General features: G+C 43.0%; 2 protein-coding genes across 2 annotated transcripts in view; both read left to right on the forward strand.

Annotated features, from left to right (window-relative positions):
* The first annotated feature begins 2,166 nt into the window (after nt 1-2,166).
* LOC136516332 (beta-glucuronosyltransferase GlcAT14B-like) lies at nt 2,167-5,128 on the forward strand. Its single transcript, XM_066509697.1, has 4 exons — nt 2,167-2,938; nt 3,793-3,868; nt 3,941-4,056; nt 4,135-5,128. Exons 1-4 carry the CDS (start codon nt 2,383-2,385, stop codon nt 4,650-4,652), a joined length of 1,266 nt encoding a protein of 421 aa, XP_066365794.1. The 5' UTR covers nt 2,167-2,382; the 3' UTR covers nt 4,653-5,128.
* A 720-nt stretch (nt 5,129-5,848) lies between these two features.
* Nucleotides 5,849-23,632, forward strand: part of LOC136515437 (uncharacterized) — a 56,690-nt gene continuing 38,906 nt past the window's right edge. The window contains exons 1-2 of the mRNA XM_066509019.1: nt 5,849-6,185; nt 16,362-16,524. Of these exons, the coding sequence (XP_066365116.1) occupies nt 5,943-6,185; nt 16,362-16,524 (406 nt within the window). The 5' untranslated portion in view covers nt 5,849-5,942. The remainder of the gene's footprint in view (nt 6,186-16,361; nt 16,525-23,632) is intronic.

Genomic DNA, 23,632 nt, shown 5'->3' on the forward strand with positions numbered 1-23,632 from the left:
GTGGCGCAGCGCAGAGGCAGGCCAGATGCGCGCGGGGCTGGGCTGGGCCGAGGCGAGGTGGGCTGGCGTGGGCGCGGGAGGTTCGCTGGGCCGGCTTCGGCCGTGGGCCAAGAAACGGGGCGACAGCCCGCGAAAGGAGGAAACATTTTTCTACATTTCTATTTTTAATAAATTTTCAAATATCAGTTTTCAAATATCATTTTGAGCAAGAAAATAACATCTTTTGAAAATGGCCCAAAAATAAAAGTTGCTTAGAATTTAATCCTCTACATCTTTGCTTTTATGTCCAAAGTCCAATTCTTGCTAGATTTTGAATTATAAATTTAAAGTCAATTTTAACTCAAAACCCTAATTTTGGAGAATTATTTTTAAAGCAAAATTTGGCAATAATTTAAATACAAACTTTGCTCTAAAAATTTTGCTAAATAATTCTAGATGATTTACAATCATTGCCAAACAAGTTCTACTAACCCAGCAAGCATAATTAGGGCAAAAACAACTCTAAACAAGTGTATGCAACATTTACGTTTCAAGAGCATGTTTCGTATGTTTCGAAGCAGGGTTTCAGTTATTATTTACATGATTAGGCATGTATGATTAGGATGCTTGATGATGCATAATATACATGATTTGCAGTGCCTAAATGCTGGCATAACACCAGGGTGTTACATTTACCCATTGGTACAATTGTTTACCTGCAGCGATTCACACTGTGCTCGGCAAGGATTTTTCTTGTCCCGCATCACCAGTTTCGTATTTGTCCCAGTTTCAAATTTTAGAAGACCATATAAAACTTAAATAAATCTAAGAAAGGAACAAAACATAGAGCATATTCTAATATTAAATTATCTATGAATTTTCTAATAATTCTAATAACTAGTTTTATATTTTCTAAAAATTATCTATGAATTTTCTAATATTAAATCAGATTATAGTATTTTTAGATGCATTTTAATTCCAAAAAATATTTGCATATTTTCAAAAATCATTTATATAGTTATTTCATAAAGTTTAATTGAGCCCTAAACTATTGCGAAAGTATGGTTACCTTCCTCGTGGTTGACATGGCGGTACATATGACAGCTAATGTGGTTCCAAATACGTTAAAACCGTTTTTAAAATCGTTCAGGAGCTAAACGGACAGTTCTAAAAGTTTGATGTGCCTACAAATTTAGTTTTGTGATCGAGAGACTTGTGAGAGTGTAATAGTTGAGGTGAAATTGACCTTTTCTTCTTTTCTTAGTTGAAAAAAGTCCACATTATCTCCAGCGACGAAGCCAGGGCTGGCTTCCTCCTCTTCTTCCTCCAGCCCCTCCTTGCCTTCTTCTTCCTCCTCATGGCGGTAGCCCGGGCTAAGCCCGGGCTCCATGTAAATCATGGCCGTAGGGGGGGCTGGAGCATGGGTAGCCCCCCCGCTGGCTTCGTCGCTGATTATCTCCATCAACTTTTATGAAAGTCTCCTGAACTCTAAAACCGGGTAAACCACCTTCCTGAACTTTTAAAACCATTCATTTTACCTCTCTAACCGATTATAAGCCATTTTCAAAGGCAGTTTTGTCTTTTGTCTTTTTTATTTATTTCGGCTGAATCTTAGAAAAATCATAGTAAATCACAGAAAAATTATATAATATAAAATCTATAACTAAGTTATACATGATCCAATGAGTATAAAATTTTTACTACATTTTAAACATACAATAATTAGCCCACAATAAAAATTTCACCACAATTGGACCATATAAACTGTAGCTATGAATTAATTATAAAAAAACATAACTACAACAAAAAGTTTGTACTAAAGCATACCATATTATATGTTCACTATGTAGATCTACTCATATGGAGTCCAACAGAATTTGATTTTATATTTTATAATTTTTTCTGTGATTTACTATAATTTTTCAGAGATTCAGCAAAAATAAATAAAAAAGAAAAGACAAAACCGCATTTGAAAACCGCTTATAACCGGTCAGAGAGTTAAAAAGAATGGTTTTAAAAGTTCAGTGAGGTGGTTTACCCGGTTTTAGAGTTCAGGAAGGAAAATCAGACTTTCGCAAAAGTTGAAGGGGTAATGTAGACTTTTAGTTAGAAAAGTACACGCAGGAGGGTCCATTGGTACAGTTTGGGCTTTAATTGGGCCCAAAAGTGTAACTGCAAGCTAGATCCGGCCCACGGCCCACCTTCCACACGCTCCCCGAGAACTCCGCCCACTCGCACAAACCAAGACAAAGTTGCGATGCTCCATGCTCCACGTCGCGCCGCCGCATCTAACCCTCCGGCGACTCACCGCCGGCGAGCCGATCCGCCATGCCATAGCCTCGTTCTGAAGCGCAATTAATCCTACGCCTCGTTCCTCTCCCGCCCCCGCTACCCTCGATAGGCATGGGAATGGGGGCCGCGAGAGGGGCCGCAGGGGGCTGGCTTCCCGGCGAGCGGTGGCGGCGGGTCCTCTTCCTCGCGCTGGCGTCCGTCTCCTTCCTCATCTCGCTCATCCTCCTCTTCCTCTCCGTGCCACGCCTCCGCCTCCCGAGCGTCGTCCTGCCTTACACCGCGGCTGCCGCTTCCGCCGTCCGCCGCGGGCCCGACGCGCCGCCCTGCCTCGCGTACCTCCTAACCGGCGCGCGCGGCGACGGGCGCCGCCTCCTCAGGCTCCTCCTCGCGGTCTACCACCCGCGCAACCGGTACGTGCTCCACCTCTCCGCCGACGCGCCAGACGACGAGCGCCTGAGCCTCGCTGCCGGGGTCGCCACCGCCGCGCCCGCTGTGGGAGCATTCGAGAACGTTGCTGTTGTCGGCAAACCCACCGCTGGGACGCCCGTGGGGTCCTCCGGGCTCGCCGGCACGCTCCGCGCTGCAGCCGTGCTGCTCCGGCTCCACGCTGACTGGGACTGGTTCCTCACGCTCAATGCCGCAGACTACCCCCTCGTCACACAGGATGGTAGGGCGACACTGGCATCTATGCATATCTACATTAGGGGAAAAAATCTTCTCTTTTTCCTGCACACATTTCACGTTATGGTCTTGGGGGGTTTCTAATTGGTTGGATTAGCTGGTCCAATCTAGGTTACAAAAGAATGGCTATTGGTTGTCTTCTTCCTTTTATTATATGAACATTGCAAGTAGTCTTCTAGTAGCTATTGCATCGAATGGAAATGCAAGTTCTGCTTGATTGTGCTGACTGATAGCAAATAAATACTTAGGACTTGGAAGAGCTGCACACCCAGTCATGAGTCAACCATACACATTTCATATAATTCCAATTGCCTATTAGGCACACTGTCAGTCTTATTTTGCATTGAAAGTTGTACTCTCAGTATAATTAATAATAGATTGAGGCTCCCCTTGTTTATTGATTATTAGTAATGCACATGCTAAAACTTGTGCTGCTGCTATACGCCCTGTTCGTTTGGGCTTGTTTGGCTGATAAGCCATGGCTGAAAGTACTGTTGGTTGGTTTGGTGTGAGAGAAAAATACCGTTCGTTGGCTGATAAGCCATGGCTTATAAGCCAAATACGACCAAGCGAACAGGCTGATACTTATATCTGTTAAAGTGTTATAGGTCTGTTGTAGAGCCTATGCCAAATGATGTTCATGATTACAAATTCTGTTATACATCACTCTTGAATGCTAGAATATATCATGCTTATTCTGGTTCTCCACAAAAACTATTTATCTTTTACAGAAATCTGCTTGGGTGTTTCATTAATTATTCCAGCAAGTCATCATTGTGTGATTATCCTTATTAATTAATGGAGATCATTATAAATCTTTATGTTTTCTCCCTGTTGCAGACCTGATTCATGTCCTTTCTTCTGTTCCAAGGGATCTTAACTTCATTGACCACACCGGTGACATTGGATCAAAAGAGTATGGGGCATCTAAATTTTCAAATAATTTTAGCTGTTGGCAGCATTGTTACTGATCGAAATTTCTATGCAGACCTGAGAAAGTGCAACAAATTATAGTTGATGCTGGAATTTACTTGTCAGGGAGGACCAATTTCTTTCGAGGAACACAGAAACGACCAGCTCCTGAGGCTTTTAAGTTCTTTACAGGCATTTCTTGCTCTCTGTCCTTGGTTTGTTTCCATTGGTCTTAATAATTTCCTCACCAGTTTATCTCCTTATTAATAGGTTCTCCATGGGTCATATTAAACCGGCGATTTATAGAGTACTGTGTTCTTGCTTGGGAGAATCTCCCTCGGATTCTTCTCATGTACTTCAACAACGTAATACAACCCCAGGAAGGATATTTCCAGTCAGTCATCTGCAACTCACTGGACTTCCGCAATTTCACTGTGAACAACGACCTGAGGTTCGTGGTGCGGGACGATTCCGCTCAGACAAAGCCCCTTTTCCCGAGCAGAGAACATTACGGCCACATGGTGGATAGTGGGGCGCCTTTTGCAAGGCCGTTTCAGGAGAATGATCCTCTGCTGGACCAGATTGACAGCAACATACTCAAGCGTTGGAGCCATGGACCAGTTCCTGGTGCCTGGTGCACAGGTAGGAAGAGGTGGTTCAGTGATCCATGTTCCCAGTGGGGCAATGTGAATATTGTGAGACCAGGCCCTCAAGCAGTGATGTTGCACCAGTATGTAAATCGGACCTTAGAAGAAGCAAAGTCTAGCAGCAACTCATGCAGGCGGTAGCAGCATTGGCGTCAAGGATCTCATATCCCATGGTTGAAAGCTTTGAGCTTTTTCCACTTATCCACCAAGGGTTAACCACTCTGCTGAATAAATAGCCGCCACATGCTCTTTCCTGATATTTTCATGACGACTATCATAGTCACAGATCAGGGGTTCCACTTGGGTCTGTAATTAATCTGCTCAATCCCCCATATTTGGCTCATATGACACTTCAAGGCAGATAGCTTAGACCCGATAATAGGTAGAAGCTTATATAACTACTGTTGTTTATATGTTGTGGTCATTTATTGAACAGCTTATGTTCGTGCTAGTAGACAAAGTTATGAATCCCTTATGCTCCCCTGTTGCGAGGACTGGAGACGGTGTAGAATAAGGGATCTTGTTACTTCTTAGTCTTACTGAATCCACGTTGTGCTTTTGACTTACATAATATATGCCTAGTCCTGTACCTATAGAACTAGGCTCCAATTGTCCCAGTTTACCTTTGAATTTTTTCTTCTCTTGCATTGTTGTACCGATACTATATTTTTTCTCTGGAAAATTCGCTGTATGTGCATTTGGACACTAAAGAATTTGTTTGCTCAATGCCGATTCAGTACTGGAATGCTGATGCTGTACTACAGTTTGGCATGCGGCCATGGAGAAATCTAACTTCAATTTGGATGAAAGAACCTGTTCTATATAAATCGGGAAGGAATTCTTTTGTGGGTTCTATGCTCAAATGTCAGGCAAAAATTTCGAATGAGATTTGAACCTTCCAAAATTTCTTGAAATTTTCCATCGTGCCAGGTGCAGCTCGGCAATTCCAAAAGTTTGCAGGGTGAAACTGAAAAACATATACAACACCTTAGGTTGTCTCTGTCAGGAGACCCATTACCGAACCCAAACTCAAAATAGATGTCCAATACAGTACCTATAGTTTCCAATAGAGTACCTATATAGAAGATCTATTTTGGGTGTAAGAAGAGGCGTAACCGAAATTTGAGTATCCTCTCTCTTGAAAATCTATTTACAGAAAGAGTTGTCTTTTGAGTTTTATTGTTGAAAAAAATAAAAAATAGATATTGAAATCTTTGCCTTTAGCGCTCTAAAAAAAACTGATGGGTCTGGTATTTTGTCACACGATATTTTGGCACGCGATTGTCAGAGACAGTCCTAGGCGGCTGCAAAAGGCCGCTACCACTACGAGTGTTTTAGAAGTCAGAACTCGACATCTTCAGAGGGTTGCTCCAGCGAGCCATGTAGCCTGAGTCCTTGCTGAGGTTGAACTGAAGCTTGAGGAAATCAGGGATGCGCCTGAAACGGCAGAAGCCGCCTTCTCCGGGATGCGCTGGTGGCGCCCACAACAAGGAGAAGGAGGAGAAGGAGAAGGAGAAGGAGAAGGAGAAGGAGAAAGAGAAGGAGAAGGAGAAGGGATCCTCCGGGGCGCGGCCGGCGGGCGCAGCGGCGGCGGTCGGGTACGTGCCGGTGGAGGATGCTGACGCCCTCGACTGTGGCGTCTGCTACCGCCCGCTCAAGCCCCCCATCTTCCAGGTACACCCTAAACCCTACACGCGCCCACGCATTGCCCTGGAACCCATGTCCTGCAACTGCAACCAGTACACAGCGCTCTAGTATGAGTACCTAGCAACCTGATTTCCAGCAGTTCCTTTTGAAAGGGGGCACATTTTTGACATTCAAGAAACGTTTCCACCAGCTGAAACCACAGGTCACTTTCTTTCAGTTAATAAACTGCAGACATGCTGCATTATGAATTAAGTATTCGTGGCTCATGGATGCCTTCGCATCCGCAAAGCCAAAGGCCAAAGCATCATTTCTATCCCTGCAAATTGCATAGCAGCGACAACTTTATCATCTGTAGTAAGCGACACAGCCCATGATTGCAAACAATTGGTTGCATACAAGAAATTTGATGGTCATGTGTTTCTTCCTATATGTCATGTTTTTACGCTATTTCAATAACCCCCAGATTTGCTTCACCCACAAAATCTGCCCAAATTGCAATTCAATAACCCTGCACCAAAAACATGATCCCCAAATTGTAAGGAAGTTGCTTTATCAGCCCCAATTGGATATAAACATGTTCATCCTTGACTGGCTACAGCAGCACAGTCAGGAAATAATTTCTTCCCCAAACAGAAAGATGGTCTACAGGTTCATCCTTGTCACAAAAATCACATTTTATATCCGAATGGCAGCTGTGCTGAGTAATTGATATCTAGTGAGTGTTGGTTAAAAAAAACCCGCTTAATATGGGGATAAGAGGAGAAACACCGCAGAGGTGGAGGGGGACAGTAGGAGTAAAACTCTGAAACAGATGAGGAAACAGAAAGAGGAAGCTAAATAAACTAGGACAATACTGTCAATACTATCTATGTACTTAGTATGCTGTAGGTCCAGCCGAATCTGAGTTCATTACAATTCTAGGAAATTTCTTTTTTTCCTTTGACATTTGATCCCAAACTTTCTACCGATAACAAAACCAGAATACCTTAATCCTTCGAGATATTTAGTATCATTCCAACATATGAAGTGATGTCCACAAAAAATGCAAGATTCAAGTGTCATCTATCTACCCCAATGCAACCCTTTGTATCAAGAGATGCACATCTTTTATGGAAATTGATGACAAAGGGGGAGAGATTAGTACAAAGATACTGAGGGAAGTTGGATTTGGACATAAATACAGCTAAAGAGGGAGCAATATTGAAGAATATGAGAGGATCAAAATTTTTGGACAAGAGAACCACACAAGTAGGGGGACCAAGCTCATGAACTTGTTTGATTGCATTTGATATGTGCATATTCATGTGCTTGCTTGCATTGCATAAGTTTTTAAATTTGATATGCATGCTTGTGTGTTGTATGCTAGTTGTAAAACTTGAATGATGATTTGATAACTAACATGCATAGGATGGTAGCTAGACTTGTGTTTTTGAAGCAAAAACTAGAACTTTGCTTATAATGTTGATCTCATGGGGTTTCTAGTGTTTTTGTTGTCTAGCTACTCATGGTGCTAAGGATAGTGTTAAAATGTGCACTTCGATTAGTATCACGCATCAAAGGTTAATTCTTTACACCTTAGCATCATTGGTAGTAATTACTCTCCCACAATTTCAATCTATGCATATGTGCGAGCTTCAAACCAAACACTCTAGCACATATGTAGGGGGAGCTAATACTATCAATTCGGGTTTGTGGTACTTGTCCAAAATCATTTACACATGATCAAATTGCTTGGGCAAGCAACATGAATCCAAAAGTGCTTAATTTCTATATCTTTGTAGAGTTGTCATCAATTACTAAAAATGGGTGATTGAAAGGTCCCTAGTTTGGTTTTGGTAATTGAGTGACAACCTAGGTGGACTAATGTGTTTAAATATGAGATACATAGGTAATTAGTCCAGAGGTACACTTGTGTGAGCAACTCATGTCATGACGGTGAAGATGGCTTGAACTTGTTGTAAGGCTCACACATGTGATGAAGGAGCTCATTGCATATGAGACATGACATGGAGGCATGTAACTAAGATGGCGAAGATCAAGACAAGATTTGGCTTGATGGACCGGTTGCAAGCGTGAATGGCAAGTTGGAGGCTTTGGAGTGATGGACCGCGTGGCGGTAAAGCTTGAGCAAGACTTAGCATCGATGGACAAAGGCAACGGTAAAAAGCAAGTGAGGTCAAGATCGATAAACCAACAAGGTCACGTGATGATATAAAGTGGATCATATCATTTGTGATATGGTTGGTGCATGTGTTGCATCAACACTGGAGGAGATGGAATGGAATGCGCAAGGTAAAGGTATAATCTATAGGGCATTTCATTTTACCGATCATAGGTGAGTAGAGAAGTGCATGACCGGGTTTAGGATAGATGGTCGTACTATCAAGAGGAGCAAACTTGTTTGCATATCGGTCATCTAGTGCCACTCAGGTGATCTAACTTTGCATCGTTACTAGGATCGAGTGGCATGATGAATTGAATGACTAATCCTTGGGAAAATGTTTGTGAAAAGCTAACACATGTGCACAAGGTGGTGATCACTTGGTGGTGTTAGCACATTTGCAAAGGTGAAGAAGTTGGAAAGAAGAGGAGGCGAAACCGGGCTCGGAGTGCTGCCTGAGTGGCACCGCCACCCCTGGTCCGGTGGCACCGCCACCCCTGGTCCGGTGGCACCGCCATCCCTAGGGCGGTGCCCACTTGGAGGCCAAGAGGGAGGAGTTGGCTGGTACCACCGCCACTGCCTGTTCGGTGGCACCGCCATACCTAGGGCGGTGCCCACCAGATCATGGCCAAGAGCAGCAGTGGGTGACTCGTTCACCGTCGTGTCTGACATGCACCACCATGTGGAGGGCGGAGGCACCCCCAGGGTTTGTTCGGTGCACCGCCCCTTTTTGGCAGAAAGCAGGAGAAGGTGAGGGGGTCACTGTTGCGGGCACCGTCGTGCCTATGGCGGCGCACCGCCCTATTTTTCTCGAGAGTGGGAACTTCGCGGGGTTGGCCTGGGTGGTCACCGCCACCCCTAGGGCGATGCCACCACCTCCCCTGTCCGGTGACCAGAATTCGACCATTGGGAGGGGCACCGCTGTGTCCGGTGCCCTCGCAGAAACCAACAACTTTGCTCAAACGGCTCTATTTGGCTTGGGGGCTATAAATTGTGGTGGAGCTCGGGCATTTGGCTGGCTGAGAACACTAGAGCCTTGGTGGCTTATGTGATGGTGCTTGGGAACCCTCTAACTCACTTGAGCTTGATAGTGATCATCCAATCGACCGAGTGAGCGATTCTAGTACGATTGCATCGTGAGGTTGCATCGAGTGGCACTAGGTGATCGTGTTGCAAGTCGGTGGTACTTGTTACTCTTGAAGGTTGCCATCTCCTAGATGGCTTGGTGGCTTGTGACTCCGTTGAAGCACGCAAGAAGATTCTGCGGTGCGCCGGAGGAGAATTTGTGAGGGGGATTATGCTCACCCCGCGGGGATCACGAAGAGCAACTCTAGTTGAGCATGTCATTGAGCTACCCTTACTTTGGGGTAGGTTCTTGCGGTACCCGACGCGCGGGTTTGGCGGATGATGCCAATTAGCCGTCAAACCACAAAGTGAGCGGTCGACATAATGGAGACTAGCGTGTTGGCAAGCACGTGAACCTCGAGATAAAATCATTGTGTCATGCTTGTCTTCCCGTTGGTTTGCATCCTCATCACACAAACTTGTATTTACTTCACATACATTGTGCTTGTGTAGTTGCTCTTGTAATTAGTTGACTTGTGTAGTTAGCTAGTTACCTTCTTGCTTATGTAGCATAGAAGTTGCTCCCTTGTGTGGCTAATTTGGTTTTAGTAACCTTGTTAGTCACATTGCTTAGTTTGTGTAGCTAAGTAAGTTGTGCTCTTTAATTTGGCTTGTGTAGCCTTGTTATTGAGCATTGCTAGTGAGCTTTGGAGCTTTGTGCTTTTGCTTACTAGATTGTGTAGGAGCTCCCCCGGTTGTTTGAAGTACTAGTGCACAGGTTTGTGTGACCTTGCTCTAGAATTAATTAGGTGAGCTCTAGCTAGCCCAGAACCTCTATTTCTTAATTAGGATCTTTATAAGGTGCTTGTGAATTTAGATAGAGGGGTGTAGTCTTAGCTAGATCGATAGTTTTAATTTCGCATTTATTACGGTTAGCCGATGTGATTAATTTTAGAAAAGACTATTCACCCACCTCTAGTCCGTCATCTCGACACTACACCCCCAACCTTTAGGGCAAGGGGATGTGCTAGGACGAATACTCGAGGTGGCTCCTCTGCTAGCCCCTCAGCATATCGTTTAGGCGAAGGGAGAAACGCCACCCCAACCTTTAAGGCGAGGGGATACGCTAGGACGAATACTCGAGGTGGCTCCTCTGCTAGCCCCTTGGCATATCGCTTAGGAGAAAAGACATTGTCCCCTAATTCTTTTTAGGGCGAGGCGATATGTGAAGGCGCGAGTTCTTAAGATGGCTTCTTTGCGAGCCCCTCGGCATATCGTTTAGGCGAAGGGAGAAACGTCATCCCCCAACCTTGAGGGCGAGGGGATATGCTAAGACGAATATTCGAGGTGGCTCCTCTGCTAGCCCCTCGGCATATCGCTTAGGCGAAAAGATGCCGTCCCCCTATTCTTTTTAGGGCGAGGGGGTAGCTGGTCCGTTCGTCATCTTGATATATTTTCATTTTTCTTTTCGATCTTGGCTGTTTTACATTTGATTTCAGGCTAGGTGTATTGACAGAAATGTACAATCAATATCTTTCCTTCTACTTCTTGGCTTGCAACATCTAGTTTGTTTGGATAATTCGCCAGAGTGAATCAGCACTATTGCTGGGCGAATTAGCTAAATTGACGTGCGGTGTTGTGATGTCGTGCTTCCCAGCGCAGAGCTACGCAAGAATCCTGTCTCGTGTAGGTACATGGCCTTCCTTTGTGGTTTTACCGTGTGAGGGGATGTTACATTTTTTCTTGCGACATCCCTCCATGCTTGCTTGTCGCTGTGTCTCGTGTAGGTACATGGCCTTCCTTTGTGGTTTCACCGTGTGAGGGGATGTTACATTTTTTCTTGCGACATCCCTCCATGCTTGCTTGTCGCTGTGCTGCGGCCACATCATCTTGCCTCATCTTTCAACTCTGTGGCTGGCGAATATGAGGTGCATGCTCCTCTTGGACAGTATGCACCCTAAGCTTTACGTGGTTTCTCGCAACATCCAATTTTCGCTACTAGCGGCCTTGTGCTTGTACAACCTTCTATCAAACACTCGAGACTTTCCTATTTTGATAGACGCCGAAAATCCTGACACTCTGTCAAGCCCACTCATCGCCTTTATGAGGCGAGAACTCTCTCGCTATCGCTCCTGACTTGAGCGGCGTGGGTGCCTAACCTAATGCTTTTGCTCTAGACTAAAACTTGATATGCTACCTGGGGTTGCCCGGGCCTCTTATTTATAGGGTTCCAGGGGTTCGGTGTCATTAATTTTGGTTGTTGCGGTTGGTAGCGATATTTAACGCCAGTGTTTGGTGCCGTTCTTAATCTTGGTAGTCCTTTGCAGTACATGTACGTATTCGTGGATACGCTTCTTTATAATGCTTTTGCTTTTTTGACAATGTGAGTGGATCCTTTCGTACTCATTTTGCGACCCTTGTCTCTGCGCGCTTTGTGGCTCTTAGGCCTTTCTTGTTCGTCACCACTCCTTTTTGGCGGTGCGAATTGTTTTTAGCCTACCCGGCTTTCTGTGTTCGTCTACACTCCTTTTTGGTGTGACAAGACACTTGCTATGGCTTATTGGCCTTTTCCTTTTGCTCACTTCGTTATGGTGAAGCGGAAGGTTTTTGTAGCCTTTAGGCTTTTCTAGGTTGTTCAGTTTTTGCTCGTGACATTTCGCATGAGTGCAAAATAAATAGCGCAACTTTCTTTGGTGCATGCTGTCGTCGATATCCATGATCTGCCGAAGCCAGGTTTTGTTTCGATGTCTTACCTTTTAGATCTTTTGTGGGGAAAGGTTCAACTTAAGAAGGGTACATGGGATCGCCTCATTAAAAACCTCATGCCTTTTTGCTAAGGCTTCCCCTGTGAGGAAAAAGAGTGCGGATCCCTTTTTTGATGTTTACAGAATTGTCAAAAAGGAAAAATTACAACCCTTTTGGGGCGAAATTGCTATGGGTAGAAGCGATGCAAGTTGTTCGCGTTCCACGTGTGGCTTGTTTCAACTCCTTCATTGAGTAGCTGAAAGCTCTAGTTTGGTTTTGGTTAATTGATAAAACCCTAAGTGTTAATCTAGTTTATCAAAGTGATTATGAGATAGGTAGCACTACTCCAAGTGATGAAGCAATGGCGAAGATCATGACGATGGTGATGGCATGGTGATGATCAAATGCTTGAACTTGAAAAAGAAGAAAGAAAAAAATAAAGGCTCAAGGCAAAAGTATAAATAGTAGAAGCCATTTTATTTCGGTGATCAAGACACTTAGCGAGTGTGATCACATTTAGGTTAGATAGCCGTACTATTAAGAGGGGTGAAACTCGTATTGAAATGCGGTTATCAAAGTGCCACTAGATGCTCTAACTCATTGCATATGCATTTAGGATCTAGTGGAGTGCTAACACCCTTGAAATGCTTTGTGAAAATATGCTAACATATGTGCACAAGGTGATACACTTGGTGGTTGGCATATTTGAGCAAGGTGAAGAAGTTAGAGGTGAAATAAAGTTGGTCGTAAAGATGCTGGCGTCGGTCAACTGATCGGACGCTAGGTCGCACAGCGACCGGACGCTGAAGGACTGCGTCCGGTCGTGTTGTCGGTCAGCACAGTAAGAAGTCACAGTGTAACCGGACGCTGGCAGGGTCCGGTCGAGCATGACCGGACGCGTCCGGTCGGCAAAAAATCGGTTTTGGAACCTTACTGTAAACGACTGGACGCTGGATGTTTAGCGTCCGGTCAACTCAGGCGCAGTGTTCGGTCAAGTCTGACGACCGATGAAGTCAGGATACGTGGCTGACTACGAGCGACCGGACGCTGGGTGCTCAGCGTCCGGTCAACTGACCGGAGCATCCGGTCAGCCCGCGTTATGCTCAGTGAAGGGATATAATGGCTCTATTTTATGGGGGCTTCTATTTAAGCCCCATGGCCGGTTCAAGCTCACTCTCTTGCACATTTTCATTGACATAGCAACCTTGTGAGCATAGCCAAAGCCCTTTCACTCATTTCTATCATTGATCCATCATCTTTGTGAGATTGGGAGAGAATCCAAGTGCATTACTTGAGTGATTGCATCTAGAGGCACTTGGTATTCGTGTTGCACTGTGAATTTCGCTTGTTACTCTTGGTGGTTGCCACCACCTAGACAGCTTGGTGCAGCGGTGGAGGATTGGCACGAGTCGGTGATTGTTCGTGGCCATCTCCGGTGATTATGAGGGGATTTGTACCTTCTCCGGCGGAGCATCAAAAGGTAACTCTAGTGGATTACTCGTGTCATTGAGTTACCTCACTTATGGGTAGGTTCTTGCGGTGTCCAATCGTGTGGACGAGGTTTGTGCAACACCTCTTAGCCGCCGAACCACCAAGTGTTGGTCGACATAATGGGGACATAGCGTGTTGGTAAGCACGTGAACCTCGGGAGAAAATCGGTTGTCTCTTACTATTTGTCATTCTCTCGGTGATTGATTTCATCTTCATCTTGTGATTGGTTCATCCCTCTACACGGCGGTATAATCACCCTACTCATTCTTTTATATTCTTGCAAACTAGTTGTGGCAAGCTCTTTAGTGCAATTAAAATTGAGAGCTTTATTTGTTATTTAAGTTCATCTGGTGGAGCTCTTTAGTGTAGCAAGATTGAGAGCTCTTAGTGAGTAGTATCATAGCAAGTTGTGTGTCTAGTAATCATTGCAACTAGAATTGTTGGATAGGTGGCTTGCAACCCTTGTAGAGCTAGAGCAAGTTTGCATTTCACTATTTGTCTTACTAATCAAATTGCTCTACTTGGTTTGTAGAATTTAAATAGGCTATTCACCTTCTCTAGCCATATTAGGACCTTTCAAGTGGTATCAGAGCTGTGGTCACCGTTTGATTGAAGGCTTAACAACCTCGGTGTCAAATTATAGCTCAAGTTGTGTTCAACCATATGGGGGTCAAACCACCGTTCTTTGATGGCACATGCTATGATTATTGAAAGAGAAAGATGATGATGTATCTTGGTTCAATCAATGATCAAGTGTGGAAAGTGACCGAGAATGACTATGCTATCATCGATCTTGATGATCCCACCAACCAAGATAAGATCCATAAGCAATGCAATACAATGACTCTCAACACCATATACAATGCCATTGATTCCAAGGTGTTTGAGCAAATCAAGAATTGTGAAAGAGCAAATGAAGTATGGAAAAGATTGAAAGAAACTTATGAGGGCACATCGGCGGTGAAGAGTGCCAAATTGTATATCATCAAGAATAAATTGACAAACTTCAAGATGGAGGAAGATGAGAGCATTTTAGAGATGTTCCATCGTTTGCAAGTGATTGTCAATGATTTGAAGGCATTGGGAGAGAAGATCAAGGATGATGATGTCTCATCGGTTCTTGATGTGCCTACCTCCAAGATTTGAGATGTTGATATTGCTCATCATAAGAGGAGGATTGAAAGAGATTACCCTCAACCAAGTACTAGGTGATGTCATGACCCAAGAGACATACCGTGTGGAAAGGGAGGAGGATGACAAAGAGGACAAGAAGGAAGAAGAGGACAAGAAGAAGAAGAGTGTAGCATTTAAGGCTAGCTCATCATCATCCAAGAACAAAGGCAAGTCAAAGAAAGAATCAAGTGATGATGATGATCTTAGTGACATTAATGATGAAGCCATGGCTCTATTTGTACGCAAGATGGGCAAATTCATGAAGAAGAAGGGCTATGATGTAAGAAAGAGAAGAGATCACACCAAGAGCAAAGAGTATGTGAGAAGATGCTATAATTGCAAGAGCCCCGATCATGTTGTAGCAAATTGTCCCTACAATAGTAATAATGATGAAGATGAGAAGAAGAAGCACAAGAAAGATAAAAATAAAAAGAAAGAGAAGAAGGAGAAGAGAATGACCTTCCAAAAGAAGAAGGTGGAGGCTATGTAGTCACTTGGGATAGTGATGGTTCCTCGGATGGTGATAGCTCTAGTGATGATGACAAGAAATCTATCAAGAGAGCACTAGCAAGTATTGCCATCAACAAGAAGCTCTCCATCTTCGACACTACATCGACATGGCTCATGGCAAAGCCTACCAAGGTAAATTATGATGAGAGTGATGATGATGAATATGAAAGTGACTCTTGTAGGAATGATAATGATGATGATGAGGATGAGGAGTACACCAAGGAGGAGCTCTTAGACATGTGTGAGCAAGTGCACGCTTGCAATGAGATGTAGAGAAAGGAGTGCAAAGAATTACGCAATAAAGTAAAATTTTTTAAGCAATCCTTTGATGAGCTTAATGCTACTCATGAGATGCTAATGGAAGCCCATGAGAAGCTTGTCAAAGCTCACTCTAAGCTTGAAAAGGCTCACTCTTCTTGAGCAAGTCAAAGTGGAGGAAGCCAAGAAGAAACAAGTGATCATATCATGTGATGTGGGACTAACATGTGATCTTATTGATGAATCTATTTTTGTTGCTCCCACTAATACTTCTGGTAGCACTACCACTTTCACTTCACCCTTGAGTGATGGTCTCACTTGTGAAAACTCACTAAAAGTGGAAAATGAGACCCTCAAGAAGGAGGTGAATGAGCTCACTCGTGTCTTAGGTAATGCCTATGGTGGAGATGCCCGCTTGCTAAAGTGCTTGGGTAGCCAAAGGTTTTCTCTCAACAAAGAGGGGTTAGGCTATACCCCCAAGAAAGGCAAGGCGGCCTTTGTCACTCTCAAAGTTAGCTTTGTGAAGGGCAATAGTTGGTTTTGCAATAGATGCAAGCAAGTTGGACATATAGAGCAATATTGCAAGATTAACAAGAACAAGCTACCTAATGTATCCTCAATTAAATTTGATTCTTGTTACATGCTTTTTAAGGGTGCCAATGGTGTGAAGGCTAAGTTCATTGGTACATCAATTGTGGGTCCAAAGAAAAAGGCCATTTGGGTACCAAAGACCTTGGTAACTAACCTTCAAGGATCTAAGCAAGTTTGGGTACCTAAAAAGAATTGATCTTCTTTTGTAGGTCAATTATAAAGGCGGAGGAAGGCATTGGGTGCTTGATAGTGGGTGCACACAACACATGACCGTTGATCCAAGAATGTTCAATTCAATCAATGAAAATAAAAGCAATGGGATTGATAGTATCACATTTGGTGACAATGGCAAAGACAAGGTCAAAGAGCTTGGTAAGATTGCAATATCCAATGACTTGAGCATTTTTAATGTGCTACTAGTAGAGAGCTTGAACTTCAACCTATTATCGGTAGCTCAATTGTGTGATCTTGATTTTAAGTGCATATTTGGTGTGGATGATGTAGAGATTATAAGTGTAGATGGCTCCAACTTGATATTCAAAGGATTTAGGTATGAGAATCTATACTTGTTGATTTCAATGCTAGAGAAGCTCAATTGACAACATGTTTGATCACTAAGTCTAGCATGGGTTGGTTATGGCATAGAAGGCTTGGTCATGTTGGAATAAAACAATTGAACAAGTTGATTAAGCATGACTTAGTTAGAGGTTTGAAACATGTCACATTTGAGAAGGATAAGCTATGTAGTGCATGTCAAGCCAGAAAACAAGTTGGTAACACACATCCTAAGAAGAGCATAATGAGCTCATCTAAGGCATTTGAGTTGATGCACATAGACTTGTTTGGACCAACCACATACATAAGCATTGGTAGAAACAAATATGGATTTGTGATTGTGGATGATTTTACTAGATACACATGGGTATTATTTCTTATTGACAAGAGTGATGTGTTTGCAACATTCAAATCATTTGTCAAGGGCATTCACAATGAGTTTGAAACAACCATTAAGAAAGTTAGAAGTGACAATGGTAGTGAATTCAAGAACACTAGAATTGATGAGTTGTGTGATGAATTTGGAATTAGACATCAATTCTTGGCCAAGTATACTTATCAATCAAATGGCTTAGTTGAAAGGAAGAATAGAACTTTGATTGACATGACAAGATCAATGTTGAGTGAGTACAATATGAGTCATTCATTTTGGGCCGAAGCAATCAACACGGTTTGCTATTATAGCAATCGACTCTATTGTCACCCCATGATAGAAAAGACACCTTATGAGCTATTGAATGAAAGAAAGCCCAACATAGCATACTTTCGGGTTTTTGGTTGCAAATGCTACATATTGAAGAAAGACACTAGATTAAGCAAGTTTGAAAAGAAATATGATAAAGGTTTCTTGCTTGGTTACTCCACTACTAGCAAGGCTTATAGAGTTTGAAATTTGGCTAGTGGTACTCTTGAGGAGGTTCATGATGCGGAATTTGATGAAACAAATGGTTCTCAAGAGGAAAATGAGAATCTAGATGATGTAAGAGGCACTCAATTGGTCAATGCAATGAAGAACATGGACATTGGTGGTATAAGGCCTAGAGAGGTGATTGATGTTGAAGATGATAAGAATCAAGTGCTCTCTAACTCAAATGTGCAAGCTAGTGGTTCTCATGATCAAGTTCAAGCAAGTACTAGTCATGACAAAGTGCAAGATTAACAAGTGGCTAGTTCATCATCTCAACCAAATAATCAATCTAATGCAAGCAATCAAGTGCAAGTGCTCCAACCAACCAATGTTGCAAGAGATCATCTATTGGACACTATCATTGGTGATATTTCAAGAGGTGTGCAAACTAGATCAAGATTGGTCTTATTTTATGAGCATTTCTCTTTTGTGTCATCCATTGAATCTAAGAAGATAGATGAAGCTTTGAAGGATGTTGATTGGGTCAATGTTATGCATGAAGAGCTAAACAACTTCACAAGAAATCAAGTATGGGAGTTTGTTGAGAGGCCTAAGAATCATAATATGATTAGAATTAAGTGGATCTTTCGGAACAAGCAAGATCAAAATGGGATAGTAATAAGGAACAAAGCAAGATTAGTGGCTCAAGGTTACACTCAAGTTGAAGGTCTTGACTTTGAAGAAATATATGCCCCGGTTGCAAGATTGGAAGCAATGAGGATCTTGTGCCTATGCTTGTGCCCACAACATCAAGTTGTATTAAATGAATGTGAAGAGTGCATTTTTCAATGGGTACATCAATGAGCTTGTGTATGTTAAGCAACCTTTCGATTTTGAAGATGAAAAGAAACCCAACCATGTTTACAAGTTGAGAAAGGCTTTGTATGGATTGAAACAAGCACCAAGAGCCTGATATGAGAGATTGAGGGATTTTCTACTCTCTAAGAGATTCAAGATGGGAAAGGTTGACACCACTCTCTTCACTAAAAAGTTTGGAAATAACTTGTTTGTAATGCAAATCTATGTTGATGATATCATTTTTGGGTCAACAAATCAAGATTTTTGTGATGAGTTTGGAAAGATGATGGCTAATGAGTTTGAGATGTCCATGATTGGAGAGTTGAGTTACTTCCTTGATTTTCAAATCAAGCAAATGAAGAATGGCACATTTGTGAGTCAAGGCAAGTACATCAAGGACATGCTCAAGAAGTTTGAAATGGATGATGCTAAAGCTATTAGTACACCAATGAGGACAAGTGAAAGCTTGGATAGTGATGCTAGTAGCAACATGGTGGATCAAAAGATGTATCGGTCTATGATTGGAAGCCTACTTTATGTGACCGCATCAAGGCCGGATATGATGTTTAGTGTATGTATGTGTGCTAGATTTCAAGCCTCAACAAGAGAGTTATTTGAAGGCAACAAAGAGAATATTGAGGTACTTGAAGCATACACAAAATGTTGGATTGTGGTATCCTAAAGGAGCAAGATTTGAGTTGATTGGATATTCGGACTCCGATTATGCGGGATGCAAAGTTGAGAGAGAGCTCATCGGGCACATGTCAACTATTGGGAAGATCACTTATATCTTGGTCATCAAAGAAGCAAAATAGTGTAGCACTTTCAACCGCCGAAGCGGAGTACATTTCGGCAAGTAGTTGTTGTGCTCAATTACTTTGGATGAATGGCACTTTGAGTGACTTTGGAATTAAATTTAAGCAAGTGCCATTGCTATGTGACAATGAGAGTGCCATAAAGCTCACTAAAAACCCGGTTCAACATTCAAGAACAAAGTATATTGATGTCCACCATCATTTCATAAGAGATCACCAACAAAAAGGGGACATTTGCATTGAGAGTGTGGGCACCGAAGATCAACTTGCCGATATCTTCACCAAGCCACTTGATGAAAATAGGTTTTGCAAGATAAGGAATGAATTGAACATACTTGACTTTTCCAATATGTGTTGATGCACCCCTAAATTTATATGATGTGCCTCTCCTTCGAGCAATTCAAGGTAAAAAGTTGATTGGCATGGTATACATCCTTGCTAAGGACATGTTTAGTGCATCTCGACATATTTCATATTTGAATAGGCTCATTCATGAAAACAAATGAATTTGATGCTTGTATGGTACCACTATTGCTTGTATGCTTGAAATGATCTAGTGGTAGCATATGACATGTTTGTGGGCGTGTAACCATAGTGTTTGATCTAGAAAATAAGCAATAAGTGTTTAACTCAACATGGTACAAGATAACCCTTATTTGGAGGTGTGAAGAAGCTTGTCCTTGGATCAAATCGAGTTAAATATCTTTTGCAAGTGATCTAGATTGAACCAAATTGGAAAAATAATCCTCATTTCATATGGTTTCACCCCAACCTATCTATAATTTGAGCTCACCTTTTGTGCCAATTGTTGACAAAGGGAGAGAGAAATTCACAAAGATAGTAAAATAGGAGGAGCAAACAAATGAAAAGACATTGTAAGGGGATCAATCAAAATTGCACACAAGTAGGGGGAGCAAGCTCATAAACGTGTATAATGCATTTGAATGTGCATTTCATATATTTGCTTGCATGGTACAAGTTCTTAATTTCAATATCCATGTTTGTGTGGTGTATGCTAGTTGTATGTTTGAATGTTGAAATGAAAAACTAGCATGCATAGGCTAAAGTAACTAGACCTATGTTCATTCTATGGAAACTAGACCCTTATTTGTAATATTGATCTCATGGGGTATTCTAGTTTTTATGTATGTCTAGTTACTAATGGTGCTAAGGATGGTATATTGGTGCACTCCGATTGGTATCACGCTTCAAAGGTCCATCTCTTATACCTTAGCATCATTTGGTAGAAATTGACTCCTATATTTCATATCTAAGCATATGTGCAAGCTACAATTCAAACTCTTAGCATATATGTAGGGGGAGTAATTGCTACCATTTGGAGTTCATGAAACTTGTCCATATTCCTTTACACATGGTAAATATGCTTGGGCAAGCAACATGGATTCAATTAAATTTTAATTCATATCTTTGTGAAAGGGTTGTCATCAATTACCAAAAAGGGAGAGATTGAAAGCTCTAGTTTGGTTTTGGTTAATTGATGAAACCCTAAGTGCTAACCTAGTTTATCAAAGTGATTATGAGATAGGTAGCACTACTCCAAGTGATGAAGCAATAGCGAAGATCATGACGATGGTGATGGCATGGTGATGATCAAATGCTTGAACTTGGAAAAGAAGAAAGAAAAACAAAAGGCTCAAGGCAAAGGTATAAATAGTAGGAGCCATTTTGTTTCGGTGATCAAGACACTTAGCGGGTGTGATTACATTTAGGTTAGATAGCCGTACTATTAAGAGGGGTGAAACTCGTATTGAAATGCGGTTATCAAAGTGCCACTAGATGCTCTAACTCATTGCATATGCATTTAGGATCTAGTAGAGTGCTAACACCCTTGAAATGTTTTGTGAAAATATGCTAACACATATGCACAAGGTGATACACTTGGTGGTTGGCACATTTGAGCAAGGGTGAAGAAGTTAGAGGTGAAATGGAGTTGGTCGCAAAGATGCTGGCGTCGGTCAACTGACCGGACGCTAGGTCGCACAGCGACTGGACGCTGAAGGGCTGTGTCCGGTCGGGTTGTCGGTCAGCATAGTAAGAAGTCACAGTGTGACCAGACGCTGGCAGGGTCCAGTCGAGCATGACCGGACACGTTCGGTCGGCAAAAATCGGTTTTGGAACCTTACTGTAAACGATCGGACGCTGGATGTTTAGCGTCCGGTCAACTCAGGCGCAGTGTCCGGTCAAGTCTGACGATTGATGAAGTCAGGACACGTGGCTGACTGCGAGCGACCGGACGCTGGGTGCTCAGCGTCCGGTCAACTGACCGGAGCGTCCGGTTAGCCCACGTTATGCCCAGTGAAGGGGTATAATGGCTCTATTTCGTGGGGGCTTCTATTTAAGCACCATGGCCGGTTCAAGCTCACTCTCTTGCATATTTTCATTGACATAGCAACCTTGTGAGCATAGCCAAAGCCCTCTCACTCATCTCCATCACTGATCTATCATCTTTGTGAGATTGGGAGAGAATCCAAGTGCATTGCTTAAGTGATTGCATCTAGAGGCACTTGGTATTCGTATTGCGCTACGGATTTCACTTGTTACTCATGGTGGTTGCCACCACCTAGACGGCTTGGTGCAGCGGTGGAGGATTGGCACGAGTCGGTGATTGTTCGTGGCCATCTCCGGTGATTGTGAGGGGATTTGTACCTTTCCCGGCGGAGCGACAAAAGGTAACTCTAGTGGATTGCTCATGTCATTGAGTTACCTGACTTGTGGGTAGGTTCTTACGGTGTCCAATCGTGTGGACGAGGTTTGTGCAACACCTCTTAGCCGCCGAACCACCTAGTGTTGGTCGACACAACGGGAACGTAGCGTGTTGGCAAGCACGTGAACCTCGGGAGAAAATCGGTTGTCTCTTGCTATTTGGCATTCTCTCGGTGATTGATTTCATCCTCATCTTGTGATTGGTTCATCCCTCTACACGGCGGTATAATCACTCTACTCACTCTTTTATATTTTTGCAAACTAGTTGTGGCAAGCTCTTTAGTGTAATAAAAATTGAGAGCTTTATTTGTTATTTAAGTTCATCTAGTGGAGTTCTTTAATGTAGCAAGATTGAGAGCTCTTAGTGAGTAGTATCATAGCAAGTTATGTGTCTAGTAATCATTGCAACTAGAATTGTTGGATAGGTGGCTTGCAACCCTTGTAGAGCTAGAGCAAGTTTGCATTTCACTATTTGTCTTACTAATCAAATTGCTCTAGTTGGTTTTTAGAATTTAAATAGGCTATTCACCCCCTCTAGCCATATTAGGACCTTTCAGTAGCCTGTATACCCCTAGCTTAACCATGTTTGCCACCAAGAACGACCCGTACCACTGGGATTGTAGCTTGCCCTGCTTGTTAGGGTGACGTATCAGCACCATGTCACCTGGATTGATGTTTTTCATAGATTTTTCTTGTCTCTCTAGGTCTTTGTTTCTTCATGATATTTGGCGAGGTTTGTCGCCGCATGTAACCTGGTGTTTTCTGTCGCTTCGAGCTCCATGTATCACTGTATTGGAGTGGTTGCTGCAATTTGGGTACGGAAAGACCCTAGCTTGAGCTCCTCTGGCGTGATTGCTCTTCGCCGTACAACAAGCGAAAAGGGGTGAACCAGGTTGTTCGAGTGCGTGAGATGTGACCCCAGACAGAAGTGACCAATTCCTAGGCCTATTTCCTTTAGGGAAGTTGAATAGTGCTTTTGATACTGCATTGAAAATCAAGTCATTTGCCCTTTCGACTACTCCATTGCTCTCTGGGTGGTTCACTGAGGCGAATGTTAGTTTGATCCCCAACTCGCTGTAAAAATTTCTGAACTCTGTGCAATAGAACTGCTTTTCGTTGTTGACTGTGATGTAAGACGGGACCCCAAAACGGTAGATGATCCTTTGCCACATGAAACTGATTAAGGTACTCGAGGTGATTTTCGCTAGTGCCTTGGCCTCAATCCACTTGGTGGAATACTCTAAAGCTACTGCTACGAAATGCAAGTTGCTAGGCGTTGTCGGCAACGGCCCCACAATGTCGACTCCCCATCTCTACAAAGGCCATGTTGGGGTGATTGATGTGGTCAGATCAGCTGGGGCTCTCCTTTTCGGTGAACATCTGGCAGTTTTTGCAACTGTGGACCAGCTCTTTCGCATCTTCTGCTACTGCCGGCCAATAGAATCCTTGCCTCATTGCTCTATGAGCAATTTTCATGTGGTCCCCTGTGAGCTCTGCACATTCCAATGTTTATTTCGCTCAGCAATTCGATCCCTCGCTCTTTGCTTATGCACTTTAGCATTGGTGCGGCTATTCCGCTCTTATACAGCTCTCTCGCTATGATGGAGTATTGTTTCATCCTGGAATTCATTCTATGTGTCTCATGCTTGCTATGCGGCTCATAGGTTCCATTGAGGTAGGC

Source organism: Miscanthus floridulus, chromosome 17 (assembly GCF_019320115.1).
Source record: "Miscanthus floridulus cultivar M001 chromosome 17, ASM1932011v1, whole genome shotgun sequence".
Classification (NCBI taxonomy): Eukaryota; Viridiplantae; Streptophyta; class Magnoliopsida; order Poales; family Poaceae; genus Miscanthus; species Miscanthus floridulus.

Excerpts from the sequence above, each read along its gene's own strand:
- LOC136516332 (XM_066509697.1), top strand. The coding sequence starts at position 2,383 with ATGGGAATGGGGGCCGCGAGAGGGGCCGCAGGGGGCTGGCTTCCCGGC. Across the intron at positions 2,939-3,792 it reads CCCCCTCGTCACACAGGATG|ACCTGATTCATGTCCTTTCT; the intron begins GTAGGGCGACAC and ends TCCCTGTTGCAG. Across the intron at positions 4,057-4,134 it reads GGCTTTTAAGTTCTTTACAG|GTTCTCCATGGGTCATATTA; the intron begins GCATTTCTTGCT and ends CCTTATTAATAG.